Genomic DNA, 21,348 nt, shown 5'->3' on the forward strand with positions numbered 1-21,348 from the left:
TAATTTTAGAGATACGGCCCTAAGAAAAATTGCAAATTAGTAGTGAAATTTTCCCTGTGGACATGTTTTCAAGAACGTCGTTCCGGCTTACGACGATTTTCGGGTTACGACGTGTCTTAAGAACGGAACCCCCCATCGTAACCCGGGGACCGCCTATATATATAAGATAGATAGATAGATAGATAGATATGATTGAATTGATATATATATATATATATATATATATATATACATATATATACATATATATATATATACATATATATATATATATATATATATATATATTATATAATATATATATATATATATATATATATATTATATATATATATATATATATATATATATATATGATATATATATAGATGATTGAAAGATATTAAATGTCATTCTCATTAAACTGTGGGGTTGGGTAAGAGAGCAGAGAGGAAAACTGGTAAATATGTTGAAGCTTAGTTCCTTGTATGAGAGTATTCTAATTTATTTTACCTTTTGATGTGAATTTTATACTGGAAGAGTGTAACATTTTCTGGGTGCAGTGTTCTGGAGAGTTGGTGATAAAGTAGAAATTAGTTCTTGGTACTTTTTTCTGGCTAACCTTATAACTAGTCATTCTATATACATACAGTATTCAATTCATGGGCATTTGATGGCAAACCAACCTGAATTTATAATCTTTTTAAATTATATAATTCTGTCTGACAGTAATTTTATAGTAGTGGCTGAAGTAATATTTAATAAGTTCAGAGTCACTTGAGGTAAGTATACATGTAAGATAGTCTTTAGGTTACCAGCTGGAACCAGTCAATATGTAAATTGGCAGATCTCTAAAATCCATCATGGTTAATAATGAACCTTATAACAAATTAAACCATGATCAAATTTGTGGTATACAGTAATGATCATTTGAAAGGAGTCATTCTTTAAGGGCAGTGTTGTTAAAAACAATTGCTTTCAATCCTTTATTTATCTTACATTCTCATCCACTGGTAGATGTTGCTACAAGTATCCAAAGGTCATGGAAAAATATACTGGTGTTATTGTTTATTTATTTGCTGGATTCTTTACCTAGATACTTTAGTGAGAATGAATAAACTAAAAAGTACAGGTGTAAGTATCAAAGTATCATGGGAATGGGTTTAAGGTTGCAGAAGTCCTGGCTGGTTGAATTGCCATTGGTGGGTTGCAGATTTGAAAAGTAGAGAAGGCAGTATAAGCTGAATTTCATTTAAATAGGCACTTGTTTTAGAGATAAAATAATAAACTTCAGGTGGAGCCCTCTAGTCCAATATGTCAGTTGAACCATTGACTAATGATTGCTTATGAATAATTTAATTTTTTCAGATGGAGTCATGCACTGTCACTTACCGTAATGGCCAGACAGCACGTTTGGAGAATGTCTTCATCAGAGGCTCAAAAATCAGATTTTTGATCCTGCCAGACATGTTGAAGGTAATCCGTGCTCTCTCTCTCTCTCTCTCTCTCTCTCTCTCTCTCTCTCTCTCTCTCTCTCTCTCTCTCTCTCTCACACACATTTTTTTCTTCCTTTCCTATGTCTTGTCAAGCTTGACCCATCATTCACTCTCCCACTTTTGTCTTGGTTGGGATGTGCTAGAGTGAGTTGGGCTGGCTCATTCTGACATACAGATCACATGCTATGAATTTTGATAGTGATGGGAAAAAATTGAAATTGAGTGTTGTAGTATTTTGGGGTGTGTAGAAAGTGCATGTTTGTGTAGAGAATATGCCAAACTGATTGGTGTATGCATTGGAAAAGGAAAAGTGTTGTACCTGAGTAATTGGTCTTGCCTTAGACTTGCCTGGGCAGGCATATAGTTGGGTTTAAAACATGCACAATACTTGATTGTTATTAATATTTTAGTGGGCGATTGATGCTTTGCCCCACCAACTGCATACATGAGACAATTATATTAATTTATTATGCACAAGTTATAGTGTTCTGTTTTGCAAAAGACAATTACCTCTTCTTCTTAATACACATGTACCCTTGGTACTTCTTTCCAGTGATTTGGGACTAACAGATTTATACCTGTTCATCACTTACAGTCAGATTTAAACTATAGTTTTTGCTTTATATTCATTAAGAATACTTTGAAAATTATATTTTGATGTTTTTCCTAAATACATTATGTAAAAACTTAATACTTTCTGTCTTTTTCTAGAATGCTCCAATGTTCAAAAATATGACTGGTAAAAAGGGTGGAGCAGCAGGTAGTGGAAAGTCTGCTATATTACGAGCGCAGGGTATGTAAATTTATTGTTTCTGTTTTGGTAATTTTTCCTCAAGCTTTTTCTTTTCTCTCTCTCCTTCCCTTGGAGTAAAGATGTAGAAGTTGAAGCCCTTCCCAGATAAGCCTATGGCATCTGTACTCTTGAGTTCATCTTTTTATTTTCTTTAAAGAAGGTTATCAGTACAGCTTGATGGAGATGTGTATCTGTTTTTGTTTCAAATTATTTATGAAACATTCAAATTGAGATGAGATACAGTGGTACCTCGAGATACGAAATTAATCTGTTCCAAGGCGGCCTTCGTATCATGAGTTTTTCGTATCTGGAACCGCATTTTACATGTAAAATGCCTAATCCGTTCCAAGCCCTACAAAAACACCCCAGTAAATAATATTTCCAGGCCTACAACACATGTTGTAGGGTTACAACGCTGATCCGACAGAAGAAATATGACTCCAAAAAGGCAAAATACTGTACATACTTGAGTAATATTCAACTGCATGTAATGTTCAACCCCATTTTTACTGCATATATTAGGACTTTAGCATATGTCCCTTAGCAATAAGCCTAGCCTATGTTAGTGGTTGCTACTGTAGCCTAGTCTATGATTCTGACATCTAAACCTAAGAAGCTAAAAGCTTAGAATATGCCAATAAAATGTATAAATAATCAGTATGTACTCATTTCAAATAATTGTTAATTAATCATTAACTATAATCACACAAAAAAAAAAAAAAACTTCCAATCGTTTGTTTACATTCAGCTCTTACGAGTACCGAATGAACGCCAAGCAATCACTTTTCCTAGGACACAGTAAGCCATAAATTTTCATTAGTATCTCTCTTCAACTAATGAAACTACCAAACAGTATAACCCTCTTACGCCGGAGCCCTAAAAATCAAAACGTCTCCCGTATGCCGGGCCCGGTTTGGAGTGAGCGCGGAAGTGGAAAAAATAATTTTTTCAAAAAATTACAGCGCGCGTACTTTTGAAGATTAAGAGTTCATTTTTGGCTCCTTTTTTTGTCATTGCCTGAGTTTAGAATGCAACCATCAGAATGAAAAATAATATCATTATCATATGTAAATAATGCGATATATGGTAGCGAAAAAAAAAATTCATACATAATTGTATTCAAATCACGCTGTGCAGAAAACGGTCAAGCTAACCAGTTTACTTTTTTTGCGTTGTATTGTACACTAAATTGCGATCATTTTGATATATAATACATTGTAAAACAATAAAAGCAACACCGGAAAAATATTATCACAAAATGATGTACGAATTCGTAACGCGCAGACGCAAAAAAATATTTTTTTCAAAAATTCACCGTAAATCACAATATTGTTCTAGAGACTTCCAATTTGTTTCAAAATTAAGACAAATGATTGAATATTATGATACTGCAAGAGTTTTAGATTAAAATTGCAGATTTTGACCATTTCGGACGAGTTACAAGTTGACCGAATGTCGAAATTTTTATATATATTTTTTTTTATATGCACATATTTCGGAAATGGAAACAGCTACAACCTTTAATTATTTTTTGTTGTATTTTTCATGAATTTGCGCACATTGATATATGAAACTGTATAAAACGGCTAATATGAAAAGGAGCAAATATTAGGATAATGCGATCTACGCATTTCAGAGATTTTCGGCCGCGAAGCGGCGCGCGGAAGGAAGAAAGATATTTTTTTCAGAAATTCACCATAAATCACAATATTGTTCTAGAGACTTCAAATTTGTTTCAAAATGAAGATAAATAAATGAATATTACTACGCCGTAAGAGATTTAGCTTACAATTACGTTTTTTGACCATTTCAATTGCGTCAAAGTTGACCGTACGTAGTATTTTTTCCAATTATCGTAATTTATATGCAGATATTTCAGAAATGAGAAAAGCTACAACCTTTAATTATTTTTGTTGTATTCTTCATGAATTTACGCACATTTTGATATATGAAACTGTATAAAACGGCTAATATGAAAAGGAGCAAATATTAGGATAATGCGATCTACGCCTTTCGGAGATTTCGGCCGCGAAACGCGCGCGGACGGGGGAAGAAAGATATTTTTTTTCAGAAATTCACCATAAATCACAATATTGTTCTAGAGACTTCAAATTTGTTTCAAAATGAAGATAAATAAATGAATATTACTAGGCCGTAAGAGATTTAGCTTACAATTACGTTTTTCGACCATTTCAATTGCGTCAAATTTGACTGTACGTAGTTTTTTTCCAATTATCGTAATTTATATGCAGATATTTCAGAAATGAGAAAAGCTACAACCTTTAATTATTTTTTGTTGTATTCTTCATGAATTTGCGCACATTTTGATATATGAAACTGTATAAAACGGCTAATATGAAAAGGAGAAAATATTAGGATAATGCGATCTACGCATTTCGGAGATTTTCGGCCGCGAAGCGGCGCGCGGAAGGGAAGAAGATATTTTTTTCAGAAATTCACCATAAATCACAATATTGTTCTAGAGACTTCATATTTGTTTCAAAATGAAGAAAAATAAATGAATATTACTACGCCGTAAGAGATTTAGCTTACAATTACGTTTTTTTGACCATGTTCAATTGCGTCAAAGTTGACCGTACGTAGTATTTTTTCCAATTATCGTAATTTATATGCAGATATTTCAGAAATGAGAAAAGCTACAACCTTTAATTATTTTTTTGTTGTATTCTTCATGAATTTACGCACATTTTGATATATGAAACTGTATAAAACGGCTAATATGAAAAGGAGCAAATATTAGGATAATGCGATCTACGCCTTTCGGAGATTTTCGGCCGCGAAACGGCGCGCGGAGGGAAGAAAGATATTTTTTTCAAAAATTCACCATAAATCACAATATTGTTCTAGAGACTTCAAATTTGTTTCAAAATGAAGATAAATAAATGAATATTACTAGGCCGTAAGAGATAGCTTACAATTACGTTTTTCGACCATTTCATTGCGTTCAAATTTGACCGTACGTAGTTTTTTTTCCAATTATCGTAATTTATATGCAGATATTTCAGAAATGAGAAAAGCTACAACCTTTAATTATTTTTTGTTGTATTCTTCATGAATTTGCGCACATTTTGATATATAAAACTCTATAAAACGGCTAATATGAAAAGGAGAAAATATTAGGATAATGCGATCTACGCATTTCGGAGATTTTCGGCCGCGAAACGGCGCGCGGAGGGAAGAAAGATATTTTTTTCAAAAATTCACCATAAATCACAATATTGTTCTAGAGACTTCAAATTTGTTTCAAAGTGAAGATAAATAAATGAATATTACTACGCCGTAAGAGATTTAGCTTACAATTACGTTTTTCGACCATTTCAATTGCGTCAAAGTTGACCGTACGTAGTATTTTTTCCAATTATCGTAATTTATATGCAGATATTTCAGAAATGAGAAAAGCTACAACCTTTAATTATTTTTTGTTGTATTCTTCATGAATTTACGCACATTTTGATATATGAAACTGTATAAAACGGCTAATATGAAAAGGAGCAAATATTAGGATAATGCGATCTACGCCTTTCGGAGATTTTTTTCGGCCGCGAAACGCGCGCGGAGGGAAGAAAGATATTTTTTTTCAAAAATTCACCATAAATCACAATGTTGTTCTAGAGACTTCAAATTGTTTCAAAATGAAGATAAATAAATGAATATTACTAGGTCGTAAGAGATTTAGCTTACAATTCGTTTTTCGACCATTTCAATTGCGTCAAATTTGACCGTACGTAGTTTTTTTTTCCAATTATCGTAATTTATATGCAGATATTTCAGAAATGAGAAAAGCTACAACCTTTAATTATTTTTTTGTTGTATTCTTCATGAATTTGCGCACATTTTGATATATAAAACTCTTTAAAACGGATAATATGAAAAGGAGAAAATATTAGGATAATGCGATCTACGCATTTCGGAGATTTTCGGCCGCGAAACGGCGCGCGGAGGGAAGAAAGATATTTTTTTCAAAAATTCACCATAAATCACAATATTGTTCTAGAGACTTCAAATTTGTTTCAAAGTGAAGATAAATAAATGAATATTACTACGCCGTAAGAGATTTAGCTTACAATTACGTTTTTTGACCATTTCAATTGCGTCAAAGTTGACCGTACGTAGTATTTTTTTCCAATTATCGTAATTTATATGCAGATATTTCAGATATGAGAAAAGCTACAACCTTTAATTATTTTTTGTTGTATTCTTCATGAATTTGCACATTTTGATATATAAAACTTATAAAACGGCTAATATGAAAAGGAGCAAATATTAGGAATAATACGATCTACGCATTTCGGAGATTTTCGGCCGCGAAGCGCGTGCGCGGAGGGAAGAAAGATATTTTTTTCAAAAATTCACCATAAATCACAATATTGTTCTAGAGACTTCAAATTTGTTTCAAAATTAAGATAAATAAATGAAGATTACTAGACTGTTATGTATTTTGCTTACCCAAAAACAAAAATACCACATATAAAAAAAAATAGATATATATATATATATAATATATATATATATATATATATATATATATATGTATGTATGTGTTTCTTTATTTTATTACATTTTCCGATTCTGGTACGAATACATAAATAAAAGGAATGCAGGTGACACTTTTCTTTTTGCATACAATGAAATATCGTATTCATGCATAGATACTGAGATATAAAAACTTGAAAATAAATAAAAAAATAAATATAAAACAAATGCAGAATACTCACTCCTAATCCTGACTCTTCGTTCTATTCTTATTTTCTCCCTCCTCCATTGAAGAGTCTTGCATTTTTTTCCTCTCGACAATGACGAGGTACAGGTGGAGGAGGGAGACGCGCGCCCTTACGGCCGCTGGGATAGGGCGCGGTTCCGTGCGCCCCTCCCTTGACCGCCGCTGAGTCGCACTCCAATACAAGACCACACTGTGGTATTTGCGGTCACACTCCCCCGAACCTGCATAGAGCTATCTTGCAGTTGCGACAGAAAAACCAAAGGGTGTCTCTCCTTCTGCCATTCATATGGTACACCCGGCACCGTTTCTGCCTGACGCCCTTCTAGGAGATCCAGTGTGTTGATCCCCTGGCATTCAGCCGACACGGAGGGTCCACTACACCCGACGAGAAGGGGCGCGGGTTTGGGGGCGTCAGCAGCAGGGGCTGGCGGCAGCAGGGGCGTCGGCAGCAGGGGGCGGCGGCAGAAGGATGACCGAAGTTGGCACCCCAAAGGTCTGCCCTTTCCTCTATGGGTAGATCTACAGCTCGGGGCAGGGGGGCAGACATGGAAGGCCACTCATTGGGATCAAAGTTTGATGAGGGCTTCCCCGGGCTGCCTCGAGGAACTGTAAAGTGGCTTCATCCTCCCGTAGATCGGACCGTAGTACCCACAGTAGAGTACGTAGGCATTTTGGAGGGCCAACTGCAGAATGTATTTCAGGAGCTTTTGGGTCCATCTCCTGGTTCTCCTGGCGAAGGGATAATATTGGATGAGTTGATCAAAGAGATCAACTCCTCCCACTGTGCCTATTTATAGTGCCCAATGACGGTAGGGCGCTCAACACGAAACTGCTCATACACACTCGGCCCTGTCGACGGCGTTCTTCTTTCCGCTGCACGATCTCCTTCTTGGACAGGTTTCATGGCTCGTCGTAAATCATGGGGACGAGTCGGACACCCTTCCAACAGATGACGAAGACAGCTCCCTTCCGCCGCCACTGTGTCTCTCCTCTTGCCAGATGTTGCTGATGGCTAGCGTACCTCTTGAGGGAATTCGGGGCCCCACGCACCAACGAAGGGTACCACTGACGTGAACACCTGCATCATACAGTTCCTGGGCCAGGGATACGAGTTATAATAATTATCCATAAACAGGTGTATCCCCTGGTTACGGAAACGATCCACAAGCTCGAAAACAGTGTCAACGCATCGTGGAGAAGACCCCGGAATACACCGAAAAGTCCACGACGTAGCCAGTGTTGGCCTCGGTAATAAAAAAAAAAAATTTCACGCCATATTTTCTTCGGCTTCTTGGGGTTATACACTTTGATGCTTAGACGTCCCTTTGTAAGGCATCATCCCCTCATCTAAAGAAAGGTTCTTTCCAGGAATCACGAGAGTTTTTACAGCGTTCACAAATATATTCCAACACGGGTGGGCGCACTAAAATGAGGCGATCAGAGTTATTCCGGGGTATGGCCCTTCGGTTGAAGGCGTTTAAAATATCTGTCCAACGCCAGGAAAGTATCACGGGCATAATGCCGGGCACATAGGGCGTACATAAAAGAAAATTACGCCTCCAATACATCCTGACGTCGGCAGCAGGAATCAATCCCAAAAAACGTGGAGCCCCAAAAAATGCGCCATGTTCCAGGGAGGTCGCAGCCTCGCCAGTGATAAGATAATGTCGTGCGTAGTTCATCACGGCAATACCTGGCGTAGTCCACCGTCTCTGCTACCAGGTACTCCAGCAATTCCCGCGTAAGGAAAAGCTGAACAAAACCCAGAGCAGTCAGGGGAACAGGTACGGTGAGCCCAGGATTTGCCGTAAATGGATGCATGGTAGGTGGTGTGGGGTCCTCTGTCACCATCGTCGCTCTCGGACGACCCTAGGCTAGCACACTATCCGACCTTCTACGTGCCCCTGCATGCAGCTTGCGCGCGGGCCGATTTCCCACACGAACCCCCCTCACTGGCCCATCTCCCTCACTCAAGCCTTCGCTTTTCTGTTATCATCATCGCCAACCAAAACTTGATCCTAAATCATCGTCCTCCCCCTCCTCAGATTCCCCCTCATAAGCACTATAACTACTAAATTCTAGTTCACTTTCGGGATGTGACCCTCGAACGGACATTGGGGGCAAATAATCCTCGTCATCACTATGATCGGGAGTAATGTCCTCGTCACTGGATGACCAACCGCCATCAAAATGAGGACTTGCCAAATGCTCTCGATCGAGCTCCGATAAATAATCATCAATGTCTCTTGGTTTGAGCCCTCCCAAATTCCTACGAATGCCCCTAAGAATGGCACGATGTTTCCTTGTTTCCTTGGGGTTACTAACGGCAAAATGAGACACATTCGAAGCACTTTCATCGACACGTGGTCGCACAGAACGGCGTTGAGGAGCGAGGTCAGGTTGGGTGCTGGGTCCTTCGCCAGCATCCAAGTCCAAAACTCTTCTAACACGATCCCTTCCGACGGGTAAAACGCGCCTTTCGCGTGTCATACGACGGTCAGACATCTCTATGAACGTTCTGTACCAACACAAATGTTCAAAGTCTCGCACAAGCTCAGTCAAACACGATTGCGGCAAAAGATCGCTGTCGGATGATGCTACGATGATGCTGGCTGGAGCGAGAAGGAAGGATTCCGCGCATGCGCACTTGGGTCACGCTTCAAAACAAAACAAGGCCTTGATCCGTGATCTCCCAGCATCCCCCAAGGCGCGTGATTCAAAAGTTTTCGGCTGGTAGGCCTATAAGTATTTTTCCGCAAATTTTAAAAAAAAACTTTTTTTGAGTCGACGTATGGTACGTCCAATGGCTACAAACATAAGGTGGGAGACATTTTGACTCTACGTTTAATACGTCCAATCGGCGTAAGAGGGTTAATAACCAGTCATTTCTATTCTTTATTCTGTCTTAACCTAATGGAGATACCGAGTTACTGGCAGCTATAATGAAACATATACGTAACATAATATTAAAACAGAAGAAGAATTCTAAAAAATGCGTTTTTGTTGGCTTCGATGATAGCAGTCTGATTTATTTTATATTTTATGATATCTAATTCACAATTTTTTTTATTAAATGTATTGCATGTACTCATTTCAAATAATTATTAAGTAACCATTAACTATAATAAACAATCAAACCAAAAAAAGCTTCCAAACTTCTGTTTACATCCAGCACTTACGAGTACTGAACGATCGCCAAGCAATCACTTTTCGTAGTGCACAGTAAGCCATAAATTTTCATTATCTCTCTTCAACTACTGAAACTACCAAACAGTGTAATAACCATTCATTTCTATTCTTTATTCTATCTTTTTTTTTTTTTTAAAGTGCATGAATAAGTTCAGCATCCTTTTACCAATAGAATACATAAAGCACAGGGGTAGATGCAGACCAATAGGAGAGCAGGATCTTATGGGGTGACTAGCATCAGGAACCAATAGGAGAGCGGGAGGATGGTGGCGAGTTTACTCAGTTGGCAGGGCGCTAGTTTTAAAAAATTGTTCTCGGTGGTCCGGATGAATCTTGGGACTTTACAGCAACAACCTTTCGTAACTTGAGCAGTTTTTGTATGTAGAGCCGTAAAATTTTTTGTATTTGCTTTCGTATCTCGAGTTTTTCGGAAGTTGAGCCTTTCGTAAGTCGAGGTACCACTGTACTTGAAACCCTTAGTCCCATCCATGAGGTGAGGCCTCTTTCTCCTGAACCAAATATGATAGTAACTTTGCTTTCTCTCATATCGTCACTTGTTAGGTAATCCCATCATTGAAATTTGGGAACATGAAGATATCACTGGTGTATAGGAGCATGTCTTCATTTTGAAGGTAATAGTTTTTTTTAGTTTTGGAGTTGCTAGTACTCTACGAGATGTGCCCTTTTCCCTGTAAGGATCTTCTGACAAGTCTTGCTACAAGGGTCTTGCATTGTGATGTGGTTCCAACGTCTGGCAACAGTACTTACCAGTAAGGGTTATACAACAGGCAGGAATGTTTAGAAAGCTCTTTCCCCTTGTTATAAAGCTTTTAGTTTGCTTGTCTGAAAAGTTTTTCTCCAACCGACTATCTTCATTCAATTCAGTAGTCAGGTAACTGACCGGTAAGATTCATTCTAAATGATGAAAATAATTATTCGGATACTTGACCTATTGTTAAAGTGAAAACCCACCCCCACATCTTAGTGGGTGGTCATGAAGAATTCTGACAAGAACTTAAACATTCCAATGCTACCTTGTGGGAAACAGTTGAATACAGACACATTCCTAATAGGTTAGCTAAGTGTGTTTTTTTTATTTTTTTTTTATTTTTTTTATATATATATATATATGTCGATCACACTTAATCGTGCAAAGATATAAGCTTAACTTTTGACTTGATGTAGTTACACTTCCCATGTGGGGAGTGGGAGATGTAAGCAATAGCTGCTCCTGCTGGAAATACCAGTTGATCCACAACTAGAGAGGGAGAGAATGTTATGTGGATCTTAGACAGTTTCAGGAGTCTCAGTGTCTACATAGGCACTCCTTCGATAGTAACGACACCAAGGTAGTGCCGTGGTTACACTGTCCTCCAGAGATTTTTCATTCTTGGAAAGGTAGACCAGGGTGGCAGTATGCTACGCTTGAACAAAGCAAGATATCTTTGGTATCCATTTACATCTGGAAGCTCCCACCTTTGTCATTCTACATGTTTCAAAGGTGATCAGTGAGATTGATCATTCCACTTGTATGGTTTTGTGGTTCTAATGGCAGTATAATGGTTATGTTGCCTCCATAAACAATAGATTTTCAGCCCAATGCCAATGACTTGTTCGATAGCTTCGAGGGTGTCCCACATTAGTGGAGTAGTATTTCCTGTTCTGCACGAGTGGAGGGGGGAGAAACTTGGAAGATCTATTGGATCGCAGAGAGCCATCTTCGGTCTGACACCAGGTCGTTGAGATGTTGCAAGGTGGACTGAGCGTGACCTGACAAGGGAAGCTCAAACAAAGGCCTGGAATCCTGCCTAGCTAGGGGTCATAGAAGACTGAGAATGTGACCGACACTCAAGATTGTTGAACTCATGAATGAGATCAGCCTCTCCCTCCTCTGGCAAAGGTTTGGCAGTGTATCCTCATCCTTGTGTGGCACAATTGGGGAAGCTTCCCTAGGAAGTCTTAACATCCTGTTCCTTATTGACTGGAATGGAGGCCCTAAACCCTGAAAATCCTGAGATCTAGGGTTCACTGACACACAACGGAATCCATGCATGGTCACGTCTCGAACTCCCTACAGGCTCATGCGACGAACCACGTACACTTTCACAGGACGAACCACATATGCATTCATGGGATGAATCACGTATGTGGGCGTGTGATGAATTGAGTACACGTCCATGAGAAGACAACCGAGCACATTCCTGTGACAATGAACGACGCTGAAGAGAACTACCTGAAGGAGACTGGCTCCTGTCTCTAATAGGAGAACAAGAAATAAGTCTGCAGACCAGGGAATTATCACGTTCACGACCATCAACCACAGCCTTACTGAGCGAAGAATCCTTGGAAGTAGCAGGAGACACCTTCGACCTCTTGAGTGGCGCCTTATCCTGATGTCGATAAACTGGCACAGGAACAGGGGAAGAGGGTGTAGCACCTTGGATACCACCAACAATGCATTACCCACATGTACAGGAGAGACACGACTGTTTATAGAAGTCGGATATGCATTCCTTCCACGAGCCTCACTTCCAACCTCACGAATATGAACACGCAAGGGAAAGACATGGCCGTGAAAGTAGATGCCAAGCACTCCTCTCGCTCTCAGAAGACAAAGCCACAAAGTCCTTAATCCTCCAACTCGTGACTTGAGGAAGAGGCAGGGATGATGAGGGAGCGGGAGTGAACCCCCCCCCCCCCCCCCCCCCCCCCCCCCCCCCCCCCCCCCCCCCCCCCCCCCCCCCCCCCCCCCCATCCCATGAGGTATCCTGCTGGCTGGAGGAGAGGAAGAATCACTTTACAACTTCTTCACAGCAACAGCAGAAAACTTTTCTCTCTCTATATAATAGTATATACTATATCTATATATATATATATATATATATATATATATATATATAATAAAAAAAACACACACACACACGAGTCCAGCCTCTTGAACATGGCTTGAAACAACGCCTCTAATGGCTCAGTGAGAAAAGACAGTTACGTCGCACCAGAAGGGATGACTTCATAACGAGAGGAGGACGAGAAGCCACTGCACATGATGTCATATGCCGAGAAGACACTGGAAGCGACATCATAGCATCTCTTAAGGCCAGCACTGGTCAATGGCCTTACTGGAGGAGTGATAAGGGGCGAACCAGAAAGCGTCGACGTTGGCAAAGGTGCCCCGCAAGGTGGCAGCACACGAGATCCAACGTAAATGAGGCCTGGGGGAGGCGGGACTGTTTAGGTTACTATTATTATTAATAGGGCTTAGTTTTTCCAGACCTCTGAGTCTTAAGTAGACTCTTCTTGGGCTGGGCTGCTATAGGGGCTGGAGGGGCACACATCTCCAAGAAATGGGACACTAGGCCATCCAAGGAGGGAGAATCCTGTAGGCCAAGCGACGCCCAAACAGCCGCCATCTTGGTTGATTCAGCATCTGAAACAAAGGAGTTAGAAGGCGTAGCCTCCTCCCTCTCAGAAAGAGTATTAGAACTTGAGAGAGAGAGGGGCTACATTGAACATAACATCATCCTGTACAACACCTGATCCTTCCAACAACGAATCTATGAAAGAACTGGAAGGCGACAGGGATACATTTGATATATTTGCAGCAGGCCGAGTGCTCCCAGTAGAGGGAGAAGCCAAATCATCCAGACGAGAAGTAAAACCCTCCCAAGTAGGAAGAGTAGAAACTGTGATGTGCCCTCTTCTTGTAAAACACCCTCCACTGCGACTTAGGCCAGGCACAGCATTTCGGGCATGGATTAGTAATAGTACAATAATTAGCTCGGCACCTACTGCAAGCTGTACGTGGATCTGTGTTCTTAGCAGCTAAAAACCATAGAACACAGGAATCCCCAAACCCCTGGGAACATGCGTTGACGAGGCCGTGAAGACTCGGAGGACTCCATTATGAAATCCAAACACACTGAAAAAAAAAAAGGAAAGAAACATGGGCACAAATCAACCAGCTTGGAAGGAGAGCAAAAGTGTGAGCGTCTACTCTCCAAAGCGGTTGAAGAAAGACTATCTCACCACGGAATGCAATGCTTGGTCGCTGACCGGCTCCCACTACGTACGCGCAGGATTTGCCAGATCTCTCAGATTTCTTGCTATACAATCTTTGATTGTTTTAACAGGTTTCCAGCTGCGGGGCAAAGATTATCCTATTGTTAAGACCGAAGGTTTGTTAGCTATGAAAAATAAAATTGATTAAAATGTGTCATTTTTCTAACTAGTGAGATGATCAAACAAGCATACCCCACAACTTCCTGGTGGACATCAGTACATTTTGGGCCAGATTTTTCGAGGCCAGGGTCATCAGTCTGTCCATCACATTCAGGAAGAGCCTGTTGGTCGAGTCGTGCAGATCACATTCATCTCTTACCTTGGGACGTTGCCATGTCCTTTTACTCCTTTTCCTTGGATCCTATGGTGGATAGTACTCAAGTCATGTAGTTCACCCAACTCATGAGGGACAGTTTGCATCTCGCCTAATGTGTGCGGCTGCAAGGAGAAAGTGTGTATGGGACTGGCCTCTCCTCTTCCAGTGGGCAGAGGACATTGAATGAGCTATCACGTACCCATATCTCTAGTAAGGGGAGAGAGGGACTGACTGAGCAAACCAGTGGGTTATACTTTGCTTTATAGTCTCCAACACTGTGGGTTCATTCAAACCTTTTTGAATCATGGATATTCCATTCATTTAATTCAAAAGTCCTGGAACTATGACAATTGAACATCCCTCTGTCAATAGATCAGAGGTATGGTCTCCTTCCATTGCTCTTTCATGACAAGGAAGAGAGTACCCAGGTAGGCCAAACTACCAGTCATTTCAGAGATTTACTCAGAATCTTCCCTTCAAAAGTAAGTCTCCCATATGTAAAGAACAAGGGTTTGTATTTATGTAGGAACATGAAAATTGTATTTTCCCTAACATATAAACATGAGGGCTTTACATAAAGGGCCCTATTTCTTACCACCCCTCATTCTCTTACCTGGGCTAAAAGGTAAACAGTTTAGAATTGAATGCACACCGACTAGGTGGGCGGTGCTTCCGCCGCTACCATCGGTAGCTATTACCATAACCGCCTTGCAAAAGTTTAATGGCTGGATTTTCTGCTTGCTAAAAGTTAATCCCATATGTAGACCTCAGGGTTGTATGTTAAGAAAAATACTAATTGATATTTTTTTCCAGTTAGAAAGTCATTAATTTCAATATCAGCATCTAAGAAAGATCCAGTTTTTTAAGGGTCACTTTAATTTATGGCATCTTAAATAGTTTTGGCATATATTGGAATAATGTTAGATAATATATCAGTTAATTTATGCTTCCAGATCACATTTGTATCTTTTTGGATTTTAATGAATGGGATGTAGTGCCATCAGTGTACCTTACATGGGACACTGTAGACATACTACAAGGTGTTTGCAGTGTATTTTTGGCCCCTAGGTTTACCCATTTTTTAGACATTACCTCTTTTCATACATATTACTCTCTTCAGTAATACTTCATATTACAGCAGGTGCTTTTCTCATGGTTTCAGTCAGATCTGTATTTCGCATTTTCCTCTGATCTTTTACTTGTTGTTCAAGCACATCCTCTTGCATGGCACATATAGTTTCTACTTTTGAAGACCCCCTGTTTTAGATTTACTACTAGACTTTGAAGGGAACTTTTCCACCATTCTCTTTAATACTTTTATGGCTTGTCCTACTTTTTACTGGATTGTTAGTCACTTACACTTTCTTTCTTTTTTTCATGAAATACAATGAGCTCATTAATGACTTATCTTATGGTTACTTTTAGTAAATGGCTTGCTAATCCTCATGGTCCTGGTGATTAACATTCTTAGATTTATTTTTGACCATTCAAAGAATTTTCTCCAATCTGTTTCTTGCATTTGCATCCTTATCTGTGTGTGTCATGTTGTTTGGACTGAAAGTACTTTTCTGTCCCTATGACCCTAGGTACATTTTTTCTACTTGTGCTATGTATTCATTACATTTTCTGGTTTCAGTTGGTTGAATTAAGTTTCTTAATTTACCTTGTTCCATTTTCAATTTTAATTTTAAACAAGCCATAAAATTAGTATTAAGAAAGTAGTTTTGATACAATGTCTTTTTAACCCTCTTACGCCAGAGCGGTAAATAAAAAATTGTCTCCCGTATGCCGGAGGGGTTTCGGAGTGAGCGCGGAAGCGGAAAAAATATTTTTTTCAAAAAATCACAGCGCGCTTAGTTTTCAAGATTGAGAGTTCATTTTTGGCTCCTTTTTTTTTGTCATTGCCTGAAGTTTAGTATTCAACCATCAGAAATGAAAAAAATTATCATCATATATAAATAATGCGATATATGATAGCGCAAAAACGAAATTTCATATATAATTGTATTCAAATCGCGCTGTGCGCAAAACGGTTAAAGTTAACAAGTTACTTTTGTTTTCGTTGTAATGTACACTAAATTGCGATCATTTTGGTATACAACACATTGTAAAACGATAAAAGCAACAAGAGAAAATATTATCACAAAATAATGCATGAATTCGTAACGTGCGGACGTAAACAAATATTTTTTTCAAAAATTCACCATAAATCTAAATATTGTCCTAGAGACTTCCAATTTCTTTCAAAATGAAGACAAATGATTGAATATTACTATACTGTAAGAGTATTAGCTTACAATTGCAGTTTTTGACCATATCTGACGAGTTAAAGTTGACCGAATGTCGAATTTTTTTTATATATATATTTTTTATATGCAATTTCGGAAATAAGAAAAGCTACAACCTTCAAATATTTTTAGTTTTATTTTACATGAAATTGCGCACATTTTCATATATAAAACTATGAAATGCCTAATATGAAACGGAGCAAATATTCCGAGAATGGGACGTACGCATTTCGGAGATTTTTTTTTTAAATTCACCATAAATCTAAATATTTTGCTAGAGACTTCGAATTTGTTTCAAGATGAAGATAAATGACTGAATATTACTAGACTGTAAGAGTTTTAGCTTACAATTGCGTTTTTCGACTTTTGGTAGAGTCAAAGTTGACTGAACGTGGTTTTTTTTCTATTTATCGTGATTTATATGCAAATATTTCAAAAATGAGAAAAGCTACAACCTTCAATTATTTTTTGTTGTATTCTACATGAAATTGCGCACATTTTCATATATAAAACTTTATGTAACGGCTAATTTAAAATGGTGCAAACATTACCACAATCGCACGTATGATTTTTTCGGAAGAGTTACCGCGCGTACGTAAAGAAATTATTTTTTTTTCATAAATTCACCATAAATCGAAATATTGTGCTAGAGACTTCAAATTTGTTGCAAAATGAAGGTAAATGCTTGAATATTACTAGAATATAAGCGTTTTAGCTTACAATTGCGTTTTTCGACCATTTCGGTAGAGTCAAAGTTGACCGAAGGTTGAAATTTTGGCAATTATCGTTATTTATGTGAAAATATCTCAAAACTGATAAAAGCTACAACCATGGGTTGTTTTTAGTTGTATTCTACATGAAATTGCGCACATTTTCATATATAAAACTTTATATAACGGCTAATTTTAAAATGGTGCAAACATTACCACAATCGCATGTATGATTTTTTTCGGAAGAGTTACCGCGCGGACGTAAGGAAAAAGATTTTTCATAAATTCACCATAAATCAAAATATTGTGCTAGAGACTTCCAATTAGTTGCAAAATTAAGGTAAATGATTGAATATTACTAAAATATAAGAGTTTTAGCACAATTGCGTTTTTCGACCATTTCGGTAGAGTCAAAGTTGACCGAAGGTTGAAATTTTGGCAATTGTCGTTATTTATATGAAAATATCTCAAAACTGATAAAAGCTTCAATCATGAGTATTTTATTGTTGTATTCTACAGAAAAATGCGCACATTTTCATGTATAATACTTCATGTAACGGCTAATTTACAATGGTACAAAAATTATGTCAAAGTGACGAAATAATTTCCGAGATGTGTCACTGATTCTTTTTAGTGTGGCAAGAAAGAAATTCGCGCTTGCGCGCCTGCTTAACGATTGTAAACAAAACAACACCTTGATCCGTGAACTCCCAGCATCTCCCAAGGCGCGTGATTCAAAAGTTTTCGGCTGGTAGGCCTATAAGTATTTTTCCGCTAATTTAAAAAAAAACTTTTGTAAGTCGACATAAAATACGTCCAGTTGGCACACAAGAGACAAAAAATGTCGACGTAAAATACGTCCAGTCTGCGTAAGAGGGTTAAGTGACTTTACTATAATACTAAATTAATTCTAGTATACTGACTAAAAAGACTACTTCCATTCAAATATCCCTTGCCTTCTCAATGATAAGTTAATATACTGTAAGTTTTATGTATTGTACAAATTTGCTTCCAATGTTGTAATATCAAAAGAACATGGCTTCCATTAACAGTCATAATAATTATGTACAACTAACTCCCATTTTTTCTCTTTTATATCAACAGCTGCAAGAGGTCGAGGAAGAGGTGGAAGAGGGGGACGTAACTGGGGTCCCAGTGGACCTATGAGGCGTTAAGGGTTTGCAGATGTTGAGGTCCTTTGAAATTTTAAGTGTCCTGCTCTCCAGTTCAAACCTGTGTAATGTTCGGAATAATCTCTAGTTGCAGGCATTTGGACATTAGGGGTGTGGTTGGACTTTTTATAATTTCTTAAGGAAATCCCACCTAGGTTATTGTGTTTTATATTTTCCAAGTATGTTCCTTCTTAGGTATGATACTAGTTTCAAAAATAAGTTAGCTTCAATCTTGATTTATTTTCTGTGTTAGGAATAAACAATTAGTGGTCAATATTTTAAATGGATAGGAAGTGCTTCATTCCAGGAAGATGTATCAGATGTTAGTTTATATGGAATTTATACCTGAATGCCAGTTGATTTAAGTGTTGTATTTTTAAGTGTAACTATTTTCTGAAAATGTACAAAAATGTTTTGAGTTTTCATTTATTGATCCTAAGTAAGGGAAATCCTGACAGCCTTACAACAAATATTTTCTCTTAATTAACATTAATCTCTGATTCTGTGTATTAGAAATTTGAAAGTTTACAGTTCGTAAGATTACAACAAAATTACATTAAATTAAATGGAGCTTTGCTGAGAGGATGAACGATAGTAAAGTTGCAAACTTTGATGGCTCACCAGGACCATCAGGCGTAACAAGTAATTTTATAAAAACTGCTTGGGAACTAGTCATAGTTGAGCCAAACAGCATGTCTTAGGTACGAGTAGATGTAAATTCAGATATAAATTTAAAATTGATGTCATAAGTAATGCTTCAAGTAGTGCATTATTGCTCTGTTGACAAAACGAACTGTAACCAATTTGTATTAATAATTTATATACGTCTACTGTTTATATAACTATTGTATTCCATGCTATCTCAAACTTGTACCCAACTTAATAACATGCTATTATCACAACAAAAGAAATCCTTTGATTTCCAGGGAGGTTTGACACCACATTGATACAGTACTCAATTTTTAAAACGTCTAACTGTATAACCATTTGAAAAATCACTGAGTCTCTCTTAAAGGGTCATACATTCCAAATATTTATAGATATTTACAAACAATTGTGTAACTTATGCTGTAATTTTAAGCCTGTTAAAGATATACTATTACATTACGGGCAGTCCCTGGTTATCGGGGGAGGGGGGGGGCTTCCATTCCTGGGGGTGTACTGATAAGCGAAAACTGCCATTAACTGAAACTATACAATTTTTGGCACCATAATGGTGCTTGTGGCGCCAATAACTGGAACTTGGCCCGTTATGGCACCATAAATCCCCGATTTTATGCCACTAGACAGGCCCCATAAAACCGGATTGCCGATAACCGGAAACTGCCTGTATTACATTGTAATCATCATTTTAGCAAACAACAAATTTAAGCAATCATACTTGCTAAATGGCCTCCTCTGCCCCAGTGTAGTGGCACATGACCAAAATTTCATTCATTCATTCATTTTATTCAGTCATGAATGACTCCGGCTACCCTAGGTATTTTTTTCCTTATGCAGCTGTACTGCCCATATGGGAATTGTTAAATGTGTTGAAAATATTTTACAGCAATGTTCCAACTTTATGGTATGTTAGGCCAAAAGCTAGGTTATCATTGCACTGTCTACAAGTTAAGCTATATGAATCAAACATCTGATAAAAATTAAGCATACTAAAGATACTTTACAACATTAATACAAATCAAATGAAGTTCTATATTGGCCGATGTTTCATGGATGGATGCCCTTTTTTATTCATACCATTCTTGTGCACTCAGGTTTGGGAAAAAAGTAAAGTACAGTGGTATGGTAAGGTAAGATACATTTTTCATAGAAGAATATGAATGTCCAATATTGTTAAATTTTGTTGCTTGCATTGTATGAAGTATATGAGGTTTAAATGAGACATGGATAAAGTAAAAATAACTTTACAAGTTGTTACCTTAGCTAGTTGTTACTACGCAAATGATAAGTACAGGCAGTCCCCGGGTTACGAAGGGGGTTCCTTTCTTGAGACGCGTCGCGTCGTAAGCCTAAAATCTTTGTTAGCCTGAATATTGTCAAAAATCCTTAAAAAAAAAAAAAAAAAAAAAAAAAAAAAAAAAAAAAAAAGCTGCTTTCTTATTACAGTTTTCATAAAAAAAACTTTCAAATATTGATTATTTTGCATTGTTGGTGTCATATTTCTTGTGCCAGATCAACGTTGTAGGTGTCGTAACCCTGGAAATAATTTCCGATTAATATAATTGAAAAGCACCTTAACCTCGGAACGTCGTAGGCTGAATCCATCTTAACCCTGGGACTGCCTGTACTAATACAACACAACGTTCAGTGAAACAAATTAGGCTAATGAATAATGATTCCATTTTACTACTGTTGATACTTAATGCTTATTACATAGGAAATGCAAAAAATACTTATACATAGACATTTTACCAGTGTTGGACGTGTGGTGGTCTGGGGGTGCCCCATCTATGGATGCCCTGGTTGCAAGGATCTGCCACCTGCTGTGGAGTGCTCTGCTCCTGAGCGGAGCACCACACGTGGTCCATCCAGAGTCCCCTTGGGTCTGTCCTCATCCTCCTCTGCTATCCCAGCCACCTCTCCAGAGGTAGGGGAGCTTCCA

At 38.1% G+C, this 21,348-nt stretch overlaps 2 protein-coding genes across 4 annotated transcripts in view; one reads left to right on the plus strand and one right to left on the minus strand.

The window, feature by feature from the left end:
- LOC135219429 (small nuclear ribonucleoprotein Sm D3-like) overlaps window positions 1–21,348 on the minus strand; it is a 134,346-nt gene that overhangs the window by 49,487 nt on the left and 63,511 nt on the right. The gene's annotated exons all lie outside the window — the stretch shown is intronic.
- LOC135219428 (small nuclear ribonucleoprotein Sm D3-like) lies at window positions 1,348–19,161 on the plus strand (the record flags this gene model as incomplete). Its single annotated transcript, XM_064256205.1, is given in 3 exon segments — window positions 1,348–1,455; window positions 2,187–2,268; window positions 18,676–19,161. Coding segments are annotated over 3 exon segments (261 nt in total), but the record flags the coding sequence as incomplete, so codon positions are not given.

This window comes from Macrobrachium nipponense, chromosome 1, assembly GCF_015104395.2.
Source record: "Macrobrachium nipponense isolate FS-2020 chromosome 1, ASM1510439v2, whole genome shotgun sequence".
NCBI lineage: Eukaryota > Metazoa > Arthropoda > Malacostraca > Decapoda > Palaemonidae > Macrobrachium > Macrobrachium nipponense.